At 51.9% G+C, this 16,471-nt stretch overlaps 1 protein-coding gene across 5 annotated transcripts in view; it reads left to right on the top strand.

Moving 5' to 3' along the window:
• The window catches only part of Slc12a3 (solute carrier family 12 member 3), a 37,290-nt gene that overhangs the window by 6,044 nt on the left and 14,775 nt on the right, over window positions 1-16,471 (top strand). For 2 of the 5 annotated variants that reach the window (XM_028770379.1, XM_028770377.1), the window contains exons 8-22: window positions 87-217; window positions 4,248-4,332; window positions 5,015-5,169; window positions 5,314-5,421; window positions 5,756-5,879; window positions 7,376-7,477; window positions 8,365-8,520; window positions 9,089-9,188; window positions 9,976-10,087; window positions 10,459-10,599; window positions 12,398-12,504; window positions 13,694-13,776; window positions 14,768-14,844; window positions 15,504-15,507; window positions 15,648-15,746. In XM_028770379.1, coding sequence (XP_028626212.1) covers window positions 87-217; window positions 4,248-4,332; window positions 5,015-5,169; window positions 5,314-5,421; window positions 5,756-5,879; window positions 7,376-7,477; window positions 8,365-8,520; window positions 9,089-9,188; window positions 9,976-10,087; window positions 10,459-10,599; window positions 12,398-12,504; window positions 13,694-13,776; window positions 14,768-14,844; window positions 15,504-15,507; window positions 15,648-15,746 — 1,584 coding nt within the window. Of the gene's footprint in view, window positions 1-86; window positions 218-4,247; window positions 4,333-5,014; window positions 5,170-5,313; window positions 5,422-5,755; window positions 5,880-7,375; window positions 7,478-8,364; window positions 8,521-9,088; window positions 9,189-9,975; window positions 10,088-10,458; window positions 10,600-12,397; window positions 12,505-13,693; window positions 13,777-14,767; window positions 14,845-15,503; window positions 15,508-15,644; window positions 15,747-16,471 lie in introns of all 5 variants that reach the window. The other 3 variants (XM_028770381.1, XM_028770382.1, XM_028770380.1) reach the window with 2 other exon arrangements.

Genomic DNA, 16,471 nt, shown 5'->3' with positions numbered 1-16,471 from the left:
TTCCAGGCATCCCGTTGCTGTTTGACTAGGCCCAGTTAGATGGCCAAGCCATGTGGGTGGCTCTGACTTAGGCATTGGTTTTCCAGGGGACATTTTTGTTCAGAACCTGGTACCCAACTGGAGAGGCCCCGATGGTAGCTTCTTTGGCATGTTCTCCATCTTCTTCCCTTCGGCCACCGGAATCCTGGCAGGTGCCAACATCTCCGGGGACCTCAAGGTAAGCAGAGGCTGCCCTAACTGTCTGGTACCACAGAGGACCCGCATCCTAAAACCCTGGTACCATTCCCAGGACTCCCAGCTCTGCCCTGAAGACTGACTTATTTGCTCATGACAGGCCGTTGTCTAAGAGATTTAGTATACCCTGTTCCGTTCTTGTTACTTTGCAAAGTTCTGCGCCTTTTTCAAATCCCTCCTGCAATGTCTCTGCCTGGCCTTCCATCCGCTATGGTGTGTTCCTGGGTGGGAGTGGGCCTACAGCCTTTGTAAGGCGGGACAAAGAGATGGGGGTGTGCCAGACAGTGGGCCAAAAATGGTATTGCGTTGAACTCTGACTTTAGTCTCCCTCCCCCTTGAAGGCGTTCCTCAATTGTGCTTCTCACAGAATTAAGAATTGGGCATGGTGGGCATGATAGTGGGCATGGTGGGCACTGCCTTGGAATCCCAGCCCTCATGAAGCTGAGACAGGAGGATCAGGAAAGTTGAAGATCATTCTTTCCTACACAATGTGTTCAGAGCCAGGCTGGGCTCTGAGAGGCACTGGTTTTGCCAAGCCAAACCAAGAGCAAACCCAGATGTTCTGGAGATGAGAGAACACATCCTGCTCAGCCAGCTAGGCCAGAACTTCCTAATGAGGCCTGGAGAGCAAGATGCTTGCTTACCACACTCTCCCAAGAGAGCAGCTGGCAGAAGGCCTTCAGCCTGACCTCTCTTCAAGCCCCATTAACTGTCAGTGTCATTGTCTTGGTTAGGGTTTTAATGCTGTAAACAGACACCATGACAAAGGCAACTCTTACAAAGACAAGATTTAATTAGGGCTGGCTTACAGGTTCAGAGGTTCAGTCCATTATCATCAAAACAGGAGCACACACCTGCTCCAACAAGCCCACGCCTAATGGTGCCACTCCCTGGGCCAAGTGTATTCAAACCATCACCGTCTTTAAAAGCTTCTCTCCCCAGTGCCCAGCATCAGGACCAGCAGCTATCTGAGAGCCGGGTGCAGTGGCACATTGCAGTGGCCGCTGTCCTCAGGTCTTAAGTTGGCTCTTGGGCTTGGCTCTGCCCTTCCTGTGGGATCCTGTTCTGCAGCAGGGCCTTCACTGTGAGTCTGGGCAATCTCTGAAAGCTTCAGCTTCCCAGCTGTAAAGCCAGAGTAACAGAGGAGGTGTAGACAGAGGGCTGATTCGTGTCAAGCACTTAGGGCAGAAAATGTAAGGGCAGGAAGCTGACTGTCATCTCTGCCCTGTTGCCACCACGCAGACTAGTAACCCAAGCACAGGGAGGGTCAGAGACTGACCATCGCCACACAGCGGTGCAAAGCCACACAGTATAAGCTTATAGACTAGAGAGGTCTCACTTAACACTATTTGTGGCTTGAAAAATGATTACTATGTGTGTGTGTGTGTGTGTGTGTGTGTGTGTGTGTGGTGTGCATGTATGAGTGCAGATGTGCACATGCTACAACATGCATACATAGGTCGGAGGATAACTTCTAAAAATTTGTTTTCTCTTTCCAGCATGGGATCTGGGGACCAAACTCAGGTTATCAGGGTCTGTACAAACACTTTACCCAGAGCTGTATCACTGATCCCATTTTATAGACTTTCACATAGTTTGTGTGTGCTCATACATGTAAGCTTAAGGATGTACACACAAGGTACATGCAGTAGAATTCAGGGGATGACCTTGGGTACTGGTGTTTTCCTTCCACCTTGTTTGAGACAGGACTTATTTACTGTCTGCTCTGGCACACACTGGGCTAGCTGGCTCATGAGCTGGAGATTCTCCTGTCCCTGCCTCCCATCAGTCCTTGGGAGCCCTAGGATGACAGACTCAAGCCACTGTGCCGAGCTCCGCGTGGGTTCTGGAGATCTGCGCTCAAGGGCTCATGTCTGTGTAACACTATGCTGGCCAAGGATGCAGAGAGTATGGCATGGTCCTCATCCATACTTCCCATTTACGAGTGCTTTTACACCGCGTGGGGAAACTGAGTCTCAGAGATATGGAAGGGCCTCCCAGAGCTAAGAAGAGATAGACTGGATTTGCAAGCCAGCCTCCAGACCTCAGACCAAGATAGGGACGGCAAGTTAAGCTGAGAACTAGGTGTTCTTCCTATGACTGCAAAGTCCTCACAACCCAGAGGCCTTAAAATACCCATGTCTCTGCTCAGGAGACTGAAAACCTCAGTGAAGGCGTTAATGACAAGCCTACACCCCTCTAAAGGTCTGAGGCTGGGTCCTTTCTAGCTTTGTCCTAGTTGTGTGGGGTCCTGACAATGCTGCCCTGAACTGGCTGTCATTTTAACCTGTGTCACTTTAACGATGGGTGACATCTCTATGTACCTCCTTCTTCTAATATGACACCAGTCATCAGCTGAGGCTCATTCTGATCCAACATGTAGCATGACCAGCTGTGCTCGGGTCTGGGAACGCTGACTAGGGTCAGTGAGGGAACAGAGGAAGGACAGACACATGTACAGGAACAGTGGAGTCTGGTGGAGGCTCAGCACTCCAGTGGAGCACACCTTCTGCCAACAGCAACCCAGAATCTCTGCACTAGGCATTCATTAAGTACAGCACAGGTTACCAGTCTTGGTAGGCAGTCTCTGTAGGTGAGCATCCTCAGGCTGAAAGAATCCCAGAGGAGGAAGAAGCTTCAGACGCTACCTTGTGTGTCTTTGTACACACGAGACACTCAGACTCCCAAGGAGAGCTTTGTCATCCCTTCACCAGGGTAAGGCTTTGTCACTCCATTAGGGCTAAGGCCTCAGAGACCTTGACACAGTCACTCAGGGAGTCCCTGCTCCCTGAAAGAATGACCTCATCCCTACTTACACCTCCAAGGACCTCCTTTCAAATAAGGGCACATTCTGAGGTTCTGGGTGGATGCGTATTGAGGAGGACAGAGAATATTCATCACTGTAGATATTGGGTTAAGAAAACAGCTGAGGCCTGGGAAGTCCTTTGGTGTGAGAAACTCCAACAGCTCCACATTCAGATGGCTGTGACCTTTTGGAATTAGGGCCAGGACCTCACTGGACACAACTCAGGTCACTGGGTATCGCTAGTAAGGCTAGGGTCATAGGATCCTCTAACAGAGGCTCCAGCAGACTCAAGTCTCCTCAGGGTTGTAGCCTCCTTCCCCTGAGGAGCCCTGCTTTCATTTCTCCTCAGCCTGTCAACCTGCCTTGTAGGTTGTGATCTGTCTACTGGGACTCACAGGGCACTGGAAGGTTTGCAGTTAATTCATGGCAGGCTTGGCCTTCCCCTTGGGTTAGGGTATGGGCCTCTGGATGGAGCAGTAATTGAGCTTGCTGCGGAAAAGCAGCCTGTGTGGCTGCTCATGAACAGGCTCCTGGAGTCTGAGGCTGCAGGTCAGGACTACGGGCACCGGGAGCTCTGTAAAACCATCGTCCTCGCATCCCGCCACCCTCAGTTCCTCACTAGCTGGGTAGGATCGTATGGGCCATATCTCGGGAAATTGTGTTAGAAAAAAGTGCCCAGAAGGAGAGTGCTATGATCTATCGGGGTGGGTGTAGGGCACGGGAAATGGTTGTCAGTACTGTTGGGGAAAATCTCTTTCTTGGAGCAGGAGAATGCTTGGGGAATGTCTTCTGTCTCTTTATTGCCGGAGAGCCAGACAATTTAATTAGTTAATGGCGATTTACTGTGACACATAGAACTAGTGAAGGGGGTCTGGCTGCATTTCCAGCTGTAGCCGGCTACCGCAAGTGAGTCCTAGGCAGAGAGCCAGACACAGGCCCCCTCACCCCACTACCCCCAGTGAGCCTTACCATGGGTCCCCTGAGTGTGATATGAAGCTGATGAGGTTTCTCACCTTACTGGTTTCAACCCTGGGGTCCCAGGGTGATGGCTGTCTTATAGGTCCTTAGCAGTGGCCCCTCTTCTTTCAGGGCTGGGCAGATTCTAAGGGTCCAGGGTCAGGATCTGCTGCTCACCCTGGCCTCTGCCAAGGCACTGAGGCCCAAAGGGATCCCACAGGCTGCCTGATAATACCATGTCCTCCCACAGGACCCTGCTGTAGCCATCCCCAAGGGAACACTCATGGCCATTTTCTGGACCACCATCTCCTACCTTGCCATCTCAGCTACGATCGGTGAGTAGCCAGCACAGCACGGATGGAGAGAACGAGAAAAGTGGGTTGGCCCTGTAGTAGGGCTGGAGGAGGCTGCAGTGTGGGGCAGCCTTTGAGCCCTGTTTCTGGGGCACCTGTCACCTCTATAGTGACAGGGCATCTTCATGGTGAGGGAGGCCAGACCAGCCTCCTCTGATACCTCAAGACATTGCGGTTCCAGATTCCTGTGTGGAGACCATGCACAATGTTTAACGATCATGTTTAATCTGGGCACTGCCATTGGCTTCACAGAAACCCAGGGCTCTGAGGGGTAGAACCTCTGGGTACTCTCGTTTCCAGTAGCCACCTTGGAGGCGAGCTGTTCACAGGTGGCCAGGGGACTCCAACTTTCTCATGGGCACTCAGGGCATAAGAGTCAGGACTCTGCTTTAAGGACATAGCACACAACCACTCTCCCTGCCTTGGGTGAAAAGGGGGCTGCAACAAAAATAAGAGTATTGCCTTGCTCGGATTGTCAGGTACCCCCAAATACCTCCGTACCTGCTACTATCATTAACACTGTCACATGATAAGCAGACCTGTCCACAGTGTCTCACCCTCTGCAGAGGTGGCCAGCCTTTGGGGATGGGGGAGAGGGCAAAGCAAAGGACAGACGGGAAGAAAGGACACACACACACACACACACACACCTCCCTCCTTTCAGGCTCCTGTGTGGTGAGAGATGCCTCTGGGGATGTGAATGACACCATGACTCCTGGCCCAGGTCCCTGCGAAGGGCTAGCCTGTGGCTATGGCTGGAACTTCACAGAGTGCTCCCAACAGCACAGCTGCCGCTACGGCCTCATCAACTACTACCAGGTATAAGCCGTGGGCCTGGCTGCGGGACCCCCAAGGCCAGAGAAGTAGTGGAGACTGTGGGGTCTGAGATGTCAGGACCGAAGCCTGCTGTGGGGCAGGGATGCCCAGAACTGTTTCTAGCTCAGCATCCCCACATTCCCACAGACCATGAGCATGGTGTCTGCCTTCGCACCCCTGATCACAGCCGGCATCTTTGGGGCCACCCTGTCCTCTGCCTTGGCCTGTCTTGTCTCTGCTGCCAAGGTCTTCCAGGTGAGGTTGTAGAAAGGGGTCACTGGGAGTGGTGGGTTATGTCTGGGAAGAGCTGAGTAGGAAGATCCCTGCTTCTCCACCCCACCCCACCTCCAGCCCCCCTCCTGCTACTGTGAAGTGGGTCATGTGATATGGGTCTGGTGGAAGGGAAGGGAAACAGGTTAGCAAATTTTTAAAGGAAGTAGCCCTGTCACCTTGGCGAGGTGAGGGCTGGCGATCCCAGAAATCAAAACCTACTGAAGTCCTGAAGGGGGCCTCACAGAGTCAAGGGCCCTGGGGAGAGCAAAGGGCAGGGTCTTAGCTAGGGTTTGAGTGTGGTGTTCACTGTCCACAGTGCCTGTGCGAAGACCAGCTATACCCTCTGATTGGCTTCTTTGGCAAAGGTTATGGCAAGAACAGGGAGCCTGTGCGTGGCTACCTGCTGGCCTACGCCATCGCTGTGGCCTTCATCATCATTGGTAAGAGGCTCCGCCTCCTGCTCCCTGTGAAGATCCTAGAACCCATTCCCCTTACCCCTGTGTCACTGGGCACTTGGTGAACAGCACTTATTTGGTGTTTCGGAATGAAACTAAGGCCAGGCACATACTGAACACGTGCTTTACTATTGAGGCACACCCCAGTCCCAGTGCATAAACTTTTGTGTGGGTGAAGCCCAGCCTGGAAGGCCCTTGGATGGCCACGCAATCCTTTCCCACCTCCAGATAGGGTGGCCTACCAAGCCACACCAGGTCATGTTGTTAAGAGGAAACTTCTGTGCCTTTCCTGCTTCTGCATTCCAGTGTCCTGACAGCTGAGACACCACTCCATCCCCAGGACACCGGTGGAGTTGGGCCAAGCGGATACAAATGGCTAGCTTAGTCATTATCCGTGTACATGCATAAACTAGACAGAGCCAGCCTCTCACCCAAATAACAGTTAGGCCGACTGGCCTCTGCTGGCTTTGCCCTGCTCCTGCTATACGACTGTTGCTAAGTCATTTCTCTGAGCCGCATTTTGCTCAGCTGTAATGTCAAGGGGCAGTGCATAGCTCGTAAGCCACAGATAGGCAGAAAGAGTCCGTGTGAGGGCACAGTCCCATACAGATGCACTTACCCAATATGTCCTGGATAATTCAGCCAAGGAAGCAGAATTCGAAAAGGAAAAGCGACTACCCTATAACGTGACATCCCCTGCCTGGTTCCCTATGCTTTCTGTGGAAAGCCCCACTCCCTCCCCTCCCCTCCCCACACCCTCTCTCGCAGGCACCTTCCTGTTAGAGTCAGATCCCTGCTGCTCAGGTTGGTCCCATTAGTCACCTACCCATAAGACTTGCCCTAATAGTCTGGTTGCTATCGCCCAAAGGAAGATTCTAGACACCAGATCCTGCATCGAATGAAGGAGTGTCTCACCTAGGAGACAGAGAAGTCTAGTCGTCTGGCCTTCCCAAGATCCACCCCTGTCTCCTGATGCTCAAGCACAGGCCTATTTCTTATAGCCGTAGGCTTCTGGGTGGTACCTTTGGGCTGATGATTCTGACTTAGCCAAAGTGAAGACTATGATCGTAAATATTCAAGGGGACCTAATAAGATTATGTACCTGTCCCCAAAGAGCTGCTTGTCTTTCTTTGGGCTCCCCAGAGAGACCCTAAGTTCGACATGCATACGTTTATGTGAGTGTACTGGGGAGACCCGTCCTTCCAGCACATGGGTGATGGATCAGGCCAGCAAGCTTGGTAGGAAGCATCCTTAGCAGCTGAGTGATCCTGCCAACTCCCTCCGTCTTCTTAAAAACCGACGCATAGGTTTTCTAAGACACTGACCCTTGCAACTTCACGGGGCAAAGGACTCGCTTCCCAGATGAGAAGGTTGAGTTAACTGAGCATCCCGGCCTGGCGGTGCTCACCCAGTAAGTGTGTGCCAGGCAGCTCCTGTGGCGGAGCCCAACACGTTGCCTCTCTCTCCCTGGGTCTTCGAAGCTGAACTCAACACCATCGCTCCCATCATTTCCAATTTCTTCCTCTGCTCCTACGCCCTCATCAATTTCAGCTGCTTCCATGCCTCCATCACCAACTCGCCTGGTGAGCAGACCCTCTCCCAATCACAGGAAGACGTGGGGAGGAGCTGGGAAAAGAGGGGGAGGCGTGGGTGGAGGAGGGCAGTCTAAAGCCACCTTAGTTTAAAACCACGTGAAGGGAATCTCTGTACCCTAACAAAGCCAGCCATCCTTTACCGAGCACAGTGCATCCTTTACAGGAAATGGAGGTTGTTCTATAGTTCCACCCTTCACCAATTTCTCCGTGTCAGAAGTCTTGATTCCTCAGAAAGGGATGAATTAATTTCCCAGTCACAGAAGGCGCAGCTGTTTGTGTACATATCACCGCTAGGGGGCGCTGTTCCATACTGCAGCAATTTAATTGCATGGATTTTGGGAGCGGCGGTGCTGCTTCTTCTGTTGCTGCAAACCTAGCAGATGGCAGTAGAGAGCAGAGGAATAGTTTTGCTAATGAATCCTACATCTTCAAAGGGCCTGTTATTCCGACACTTTCCATACAGACCACAGTGTGCCTGGCACTCAGAGTTGCGCCATGGTACAGTGGTCACTAGAAGTGGCCCTAACCTAGTACAGAGCCAGGCAGAATCAAGTCTCTTCCCATCCCTTTAATCTCCTGGGTTCCACAGGACCCTTGGGATCTGGTACTGTTGCTGATGTTGGGGCTGTGTTTGACCAGGGCTGGATGTTCCATTCCTGGTATAGCTTGTCACCATGGAGAAATAAATGCCCAACAGGCAAGGTTGTGGTACTTCCTAGAACCTCCCCACCCTACCCCGGGAGTTAAGGCTAGTGGGGCCCTAGGGGTAGTGGGTATAGGCCAGGACCTCAGCAATGGGTGTGGAACATTGCTGTACCTCTGGGAGGGAGAAGGCTCCTGAGCATGCGCATGTGCACTGGCCTGGCCCCGCCCAGGATGGAGGCCCTCCTTCCGATACTACAGCAAGTGGGCAGCGCTCTTTGGGGCAGTGATCTCGGTGGTCATTATGTTCCTGCTTACCTGGTGGGCGGCTCTCATTGCCATCGGAGTTGTTCTCTTCCTCCTGCTCTATGTGATCTACAAGAAGCCAGGTATGTGGCCGCTGTCCCCTGGGGCTCAACTCCCTACCTGGGTAGCCATACAGCCAGGCCTACCCCTCATCCTAGCTGGAGCCTGGCCTTGGCCTCACCTTTAAGTGGGATTCAGGCTGGCCTCCACCGCAGCCTTCCTGAGCTGCCCACTGAGAGCCAGACTTCTACTGGCAGATTTCTAGAGGGGCTACCTGCTGGCGTGTACATACAGGGCAGGGTGACCAAGAATGACTGTGCAAATGTGGGCATGTATCAGGGTCCTGGACGGATTGCAGTCTGAGGGAGGTAACTCTCGAACTCTACATCTGAGCGTGGCCTTCTAGATGACCTCAGAGATCTGCTTGTCAAATGGGAGTTCAACCCTTAGCTCTATGTCCTTGAATTAGGTGACGATATATGTGGCACTTGACCAACCTGCACTCATTAGGAACAGAGCTGCCGGCTCTCTATCCATCCCCGGCCTTGCTCCCAAGGTGCTCTGTGCCTAAGAAAGATGGACAGTCCCTTCCCCCCTCCCCCACATGACTGGTCGCTTCCGGCAGTTTTGAGTCTTGTTCTCCGCCCGCAGAGGTGAACTGGGGCTCCTCAGTACAGGCTGGCTCCTACAACCTGGCCCTGAGCTACTCCGTGGGCCTCAATGAGGTGGAAGATCACATCAAGAACTACCGGTGAGCAGGGCTTCTCGGCTAGCTGGGAGCCTGGAGTCAGCCATGTTCCTCTGCCCTGGCAGGTCCAGGATAGAATACCAGGATGGTAGTAGCATCAAGGTGGACGAGCCAGTGCAGGACTGGGGTTGGCACTGCCTGATAGAGGCAAAGCAAGGGAGAGATTCTTGTGTCTCAGCTCCCACAGTGGAAGCCACGTTGTCAGGTCCGATTCCCATGACACAATCCTGGGTTGGTGGCAGTGACAAGCCTGCTCTGAGGTTGCCCTTCAAAGCTGGTCCCCAATGGTGAGGGAAGTCACTCACCTTCCTCTCACCTGGCTGTAGTAGATTCAGTAAGATCTATGACCCACCTACTGTAACCGAAGACGAAGTTTGGAGATGTTAACTACCCCTGTTTGCCCAGCTGGTAAATGAACCACTGAGTCTGGCTTTGATTGGCAGGGATGTTTAACCTGTGCTGCCTTTCAACACAAAAGTTCAGGTACCAGTGAGTTTGTAAACAATGGCTTCCTTATGACTGATCTTTCCTCTGCTTTTACCACACTGGGGTTGGCGGGCAAAGGAAGTACATAGACTGGTGTGTCTGCTGGCCCAGGCAAGAAGAACAGAGATACTTATAGTATCATAACCTAAAACAAACAAACAAACAAACAAAAACCCTGAAAGATCCCTTGAGTCACAGCTGGAAAAATGTGTCCCAGTGCACACAAATCTCATCTAAAGCCATCAGGATTCAGACCCTAAAGGCGCTTTCCTGACACCTCATGCTGTGTTCTTCCTTCTCCTAGACCCCAGTGCCTGGTGCTTACAGGGCCCCCCAACTTCCGCCCAGCCCTTGTGGACTTTGTGAGCACATTTACCCAGAACCTAAGCCTGATGATCTGTGGCCACGTGCTCATTGTGAGTGCTCCTGGGGGCTTGGGAGGGACACCTGTACCCTGGGGAATGGGGAGACCTGGATGCATTATCTACCCAGGGACAGGAGGGGCAGGGGAAGTGGACCTAGTAGAATCTGGCCAGGTCCTTCTTTCAAAACATGATCTCAGGAAGCCCAGGCTGGCTCAAGTTCACTGTGTAGCTGAGGCTGACCCTATGTCTACCACCCAAGACACCCAAGTCTAGCTTCCGTTCTCCTTCACTTTCCCTCATCTGCTCTAATCAAGAACACCACTCGGTGCTTCCGAGTCTCAGGGGAATCTCTAGGACAGGAGAAGAGCTGAGCAGGCTAGATGGTGAGGACAGCCATGATACCACCTGTCCCTCACCCACAGGGACCCGGCAAGCAGAGAGTGCCCGAGCTCCGGCTCATCGCCAGTGGACACACCAGGTGGCTGAACAAGAGGAAGATCAAGGCCTTCTACTCTGATGTCATAGCTGAGGACTTGCGCAGTGGCGTCCAGATCCTCATGCAGGTGTCCTGGCCAGGCTTCCCGCAGGACTTAGTGAGGCAGCTTGCACAGCAGAACACGCTGGTCTAGCTTAAACTTCAGTGACTTCAGTGGGCGTCCCCCACTCGCTATGTCTCAAGCTGTGCTGGCTCAAGAGAGCCCAGGACTTCTGGGAACCTGTGGGGATTGTGTGGCTTTGCCTAGATCCTGTTTCTGCTTTATTTTAGTTTAGTTAAATTTAGTTTAGTTTTAGTTTTTTGTTTTGGTTTTCTTTTTTCCTTTCAGTATCAGTATTGGGCCGAGGGCCTTAGTGCCTTTTTTACTAAACAAACAAAAAAGTGTCTGAGACCGAGTATCACTAAATTATCCAGGCTGGCCTTGAACTTGCTCTGCAGCCCAGGTGAGCTGTGACTTGCAAGTCCTCCTGTTTCATTTTCCTAGCTAGCTGGGAAGTCTTCCCCCATTTTATTTTTTTTAGATATAGTTTACACTTAGCAAAATGAAAACCATGAAGTGTCCAATGTTTGCATATGCGACCATTACACCGTGGTATATAACCATCACTCAGATTGACACCTAGAATGTTCCACTGGACAGTGAGTTCTCTCCTCCATGTCTTCATGGGAAACATCTGAGAATCCTTTTCAATGCCTTTAGCTGTTTCTCAACTTGAAAAAAAAAAAAGGAAAACAAAAACAAAAAAACCATGTGAGAGGTCTCTCTTGAGTTTCCTGAAAATGGTTTAGAAGTAGGTGGAGAGAATGACACAGTGAAGTGTGCACTTGGTGTCTGGTTGTTTTGTGGGTTTCTTTTTTCTTTTGTTTTGTTTGAGACAAGTAACCACCAGTAACCACCGTGCAGAGCGTGTTAGCTTTTGACTCATTGTTGCCTGGTGTGCCCCAAATTCCTCAGACTCACACAAAGAACGTCCTGTCTTAGCTTTGGGGGATGGGGGGTTGAACTTGGGGATCAAGTACAGGGTTTCTTGGGTGCTAGGCTAGTGATCTAGCACTGAGCAAAACCATTATGTGCCTCATCTTCTTGGTAGCTATGACTACAGCTAAGTATACCATGCCCAGATAGATGGATGGATGGATGGATGGATGGATGGATGGATAGATAGATAGATAGATAGATAGATAGATAGATAGATGGAAGACCTACATAGATATAGAGAGATATGTGAGTTTGTTTTGAATTGTATACTTTGAAATGATTAATTTCTTTTAGCGACAAGGTCTAACAGTGTGGCCCTGGCTAACTGAAACCGTCCATGTAGATCTTCAGGCTAATCTCTAATGCACAGAGATCTGCCTCCTGGCTCTCCCTACGCTAAAATGGTCAACTTACTACATTGATTTCACTCCAAATATTTTAAAGAATCCTGACATAGAAAAGGGAGGAGATGGAGAGGCAGGGGGAAACAGAGGGAGGTGGGGAAGGAAAGAGAGGAGGGAGGGGGAGGGGGAGCGAAAGGGAAGACCCTGACAGGATGTGAACTTCTGTAACTCCCGCACTTTGGAAGCAGAGGCAGAAGGATTGACAAAAGAGGGAGAGAGGGAAGAAAGTGGGAGAGACAGGGAGGAAGGGAGAATATTCAGACTAGGTGACCCAAGGGTCCTGTAACCTGACATACAAACTCAAGTCTCATGCTTTCTGTATAGACAGAACCCTGAGCCCCTTGCAGCCTGGATGGGAGGGGGTAGCCGGGAGGAGCAAGAGCCCCTCCCTGGTCATTTGTCACAGGACAGAGCCCCTGCTGATCGTAGGGCCTCAGTGCCAGACCACTTTCTGACTTGACTCTTCTCCCCTGCCCCGGTAGGCCTCAGGGCTGGGAAGGATGAAGCCCAACATTCTGGTGGTCGGATTCAAGAGGAATTGGCAGTCTGCCCACCCAGCCACTGTGGAGGACTACATTGGCATCCTGCAGTGAGTGAGCATGCAGGTGCAGCCTATGAGCTGTTGGTTTGGGCCACTGGGACTTCCTGGGTAGAGGGAAGTAGAGCAGAGGCCCTGTGTAGACACCTGAGTCACTTGCTGAGGTGGAGCTAACAGAGGGTGTCTCCCCCTGATCATCACAGACACTGAACTCAGCAGGGATTTGGCAGCAGAGAGTGGAATGGGCCAGGTGTGAGACTGGGGAGCAGTGGGGACTGTGGCAAACTGGAGAAAGCACTGGCCAATTGTGCTCCTGGGATGCAGGCTTGGGGTCACAGGAACTTTCAGCTTTTCAGAGGGTCCAAGAAGTGTGGTGGTTAAGGGAGAAACCCTTGAAGGCTCACAGTTGCTGGGCTCACAGCTGTGAGTTGGGACATCGAGCAGAGATGGGAGCTAGGCCTGAGGACAGTCCTGGAAGGTTTCAACATTGACTCTCAGCCTCAGCTCTTGCCCTTGTATATCTAGGGAGTGCCTGTCTGGATTGCCTTTCCACTGTTGTCCCACACAGAGGGAAGTACCATCAAAATGTAAGGCTGAGCTTTGAGGCCCTGAAACCTACATCCGGGTCTGCTGTTAACCCACTATAGAACTCAGCTCTGACAGTAGCTGTTCCTAATACAACATGTCATGGGGTAGAAAATCTGGCCCCAGGCTTCCTGGGGCTCCAGTGTCCAAGGCAGTCTGAAGGCTAAGCATAGCCTAATGGGTCAGACCCTCAGGGAGACCTTGGTATTATCAGTGAGTCAGTAAATATACTCTTGGGTCAGAAGTCTTCCACACATCCTTTATAGCTGATGTGTCATGTGAGGGAGGCCATGCCTGTGCAGACACCTGTCCGTTGGCTTATAGTCCCTGCCACATAATCTTTGTCCCATTGGTTCCTTACTGTCTGACTATGAGGAAGCTGCCCCCACCACAGCACAGATTTTCCTGTGTGAAGTGGAGGTTAGAGTCACCAAGCCCCACTACTGTGGGCAGAGAGGTTGACAAGATCAACTCATGAGTGTGACATGAAGCAGGGCCCAATTTGGTTTCCCCAGTAGTGTCGTGGATGACATTCCAGTACTGCCTGTCTACAACACATATATGGAAACTGAGGCCCACAGACCAATGCTAGACATCGAATCTCCTGGGAGCCAAGTCACAGAGCCAGCAGCTTGACCCTGCATCTTCTTTCTAGTGATGCCTTTGACTTCAACTACGGGGTGTGTGTCATGAGGATGCGTGAGGGGCTCAATGTCTCCAAGGTGCTGCAGACGCACAGTGAGTACACGCTGCATCTGATCAGCCCCTGTTAAAAACCAGTGCAGTGGAGAAGGGGGAAAAGTTACTCAAGTCATGGACTCGGAGATAGCCAGTTCCTAATGGTCCCTTGGAGTCCATCGGTTTACAAAGGGAAGTGAGATCTGGAAAGGGCAAGCGACCGACTGGGTCAAGATCATGCTTCTAGCTAGGGCCAGAAAGGAGACCAGAGCCCTCCAAGTCACTGTTGTGCTCTGATAATCAGGTAGGTAAAGAGGACCCGATAGAGGAAAGGTATCTAGAAACACCACAAAGAAAATATCTAACGGCCACTGACTCTGACCATTGGATCTCAGGTCTGTCCTTGGTACTCAAAACAGGAACGTGTTTTGCAGCATTTGGAAGTTGCACCTGCCTATGGAGACTCTGAGTTAGTGATAGACAAAAAAGGGTGGTCAGGACTGGCAGACATGCAGGCAGGACTCTGGTCCTTGCAGGCAGGGGTATTGTTCCCCTGGGCCAAAGATCTTCCTGTCCATAGCATCTAGACAACAAATGTTTATGCAGCCATTGTGGCAGTCAGCAATCACACTCTCAGCAGGGAACAAAAAGCTCCCCCAACCCAGGGTGGTGAGCCTCTAGGGACAAGGCCAATGCTCAGCATAGTGGACACATGGGTCACCTCAGACATGAGAGGATCCTGGGGAGGTGGATGCTCAGAGGCCGCTCTGAGGACAAGGCCTGCCTGATGCTGAGGAGGTGGAGAAAGAATGGCTCATGTGGGGCACCCTCTTCCCTGAGGCAGTGTGTCTGGTGGAGGAACAGGACAAAACAGCTGGCTTGTGGGAAGCCAGGGCAGAAGCCAGGGCAGAGGGAAGCAAGCAACAGCCAGGTACCCTGGGGGAAGAGGCAGGGAACTTTCTTATAGTGTTAGAGGGGCCTCAGAAGCTGAGGGGCCCAGCATGCTTTATAGGCAGGAGTGCCTACAGGCCAGATGCCCCCCTTTTCGCAGTTAATCCCATGTTTGACCCAAGAGAGGGAGGCGAGGGAGCCAGTAGCAGAAGGGTTAGGCCATCTGTGTCTGGCATGGCTCAGCCCCCCTCCCCTACCTGCTCAGATCAGGGTACTCTTGTCTTATGGGGATGCCAGTGTCAGGTCGTCCGGGAATCTGGCCAAGAGTAAATGGCTTTCTCTTGTGACAGTGGTGTCCTACTATCCAAGGCTGGGTTACTGTAGGTTTTGGTTTCCTGTTGAAGATGACCAGCCAGTGGTAAATTTAGTTCCACTCCTTGTAAGACTTCCTCTCAGTTGCTCAAATGCCATATGCAGAGAGGAGCAGCATGCAGTTGCCTTCTTTTAAAGAAGTGGGGAAAGTGGCAGCTAGTAAAAGGTTGTCCCGCTACATCTGTGCGGGGAAGAAGGGGTACAGGAAGATGGACAAGCTCCATCTGCACAGGGATGCTGTACAGGGGTGCTGCACAGGGATGTTGCACACAGATGATACACAGGGATGGTACACAGGGATGCAGCACAGGGATGTTGCACACAGATGATACACAGGGATGGTACACAGGGATGCAGCACAGAGATGCTGTACAGGGATGCTGCACAGAGATGCAGCCGAAATGGAAGAGTGTTCGTCCAACTAGTAGTCCCCCAGTGCACATCAGCATCCAGAGAGAGGAAGCTGGGAGCCAGGAAGGGGTTCACATAACACTATATGAAGCAAGCATGGGAAGAGACATTAGCTGTGTCTAGCCAGGCCTGCAGGATGCCTCTGGCTCACCTTGGTGACAGTGGCTAGCCCACCTCTCTGGAAAAGCTGACTATTTCCAACTGGGTCCTGCCAGTGAGCCTGCTGGCTTGGCTATGACCTTCCCCTTCTTCAGCAGCCCCGGAGGCATTGGTACAGGAGGAGCAGGCCAGCACCATCTTCCAGTCGGAGCAAGGCAAGAAGACCATCGACATCTACTGGCTGTTTGATGATGGAGGTTTGGTCCCCTCACACCCGTTTCTGTCCCCTGGGAGTTTCTGCCCTCAGGATCTCTGCATATCCTGGCATGCCGTTCTGTGTTGTGCTTGCTGAGGCCTCTGGTGGGAACTAGAAGCCACCAAAGTGGCGAGATGCCTTAGCCTGCCCTGGTTTTAAAACACAGCCCTCAGCTTTGATGGCTGTGCCTTTGATAGAGTAAGAAAGAGACCACAGCCCTGCCCTAGTTGAATACATCAGCCCTCTGTGTGTGTGGGTTCCACAGGAGTCCTGTCCTACTGTAGACCAAAGTACTGAAAAAGAAAACCATGTCTGACTGAACATGCATAAACTAATTTTCCCGTCAGCGTTTCCTCCACAATTAAACCCAGGAGCAATTTTCGTGGTACCTCCTCTGAGGCAGGGATGATAGGAGAGGGCCTAAGGGATATACAAGGCCAGGTGTAGGTTCCATACAGACCCTATACTACTCTCTAGAAGGTATGTGGCACCTGCAGATCTGGGCATCTGAGGGCAGGTCCTGGAGCCAGTCTCCCTGTGGCTATCCAAGAGTAACTGTGTAGCTCGTTAATGACACCTTTGCAAGCTGGGATGCGCCTGGCAGCAAGTGCTCTTGTGGATTTAACCGAATGCAGTGTCTTTCTCTGCAGATAAGGAAACTGAACCACAGGGATCTCATGGTGGTTGGGCCTTGGCCTTATAGAGAGAGACGACAGGGAGGGTGGC

The sequence above is a fragment of the Grammomys surdaster genome, unplaced genomic scaffold (assembly GCF_004785775.1).
Source record: "Grammomys surdaster isolate TR1022 unplaced genomic scaffold, NIH_TR_1.0 201, whole genome shotgun sequence".
Classification (NCBI taxonomy): domain Eukaryota; kingdom Metazoa; phylum Chordata; class Mammalia; order Rodentia; family Muridae; genus Grammomys; species Grammomys surdaster.
The sequence above is the reverse complement of the archived record's forward strand: the minus strand, read 5'-3'. Positions and strand labels throughout refer to the sequence as shown.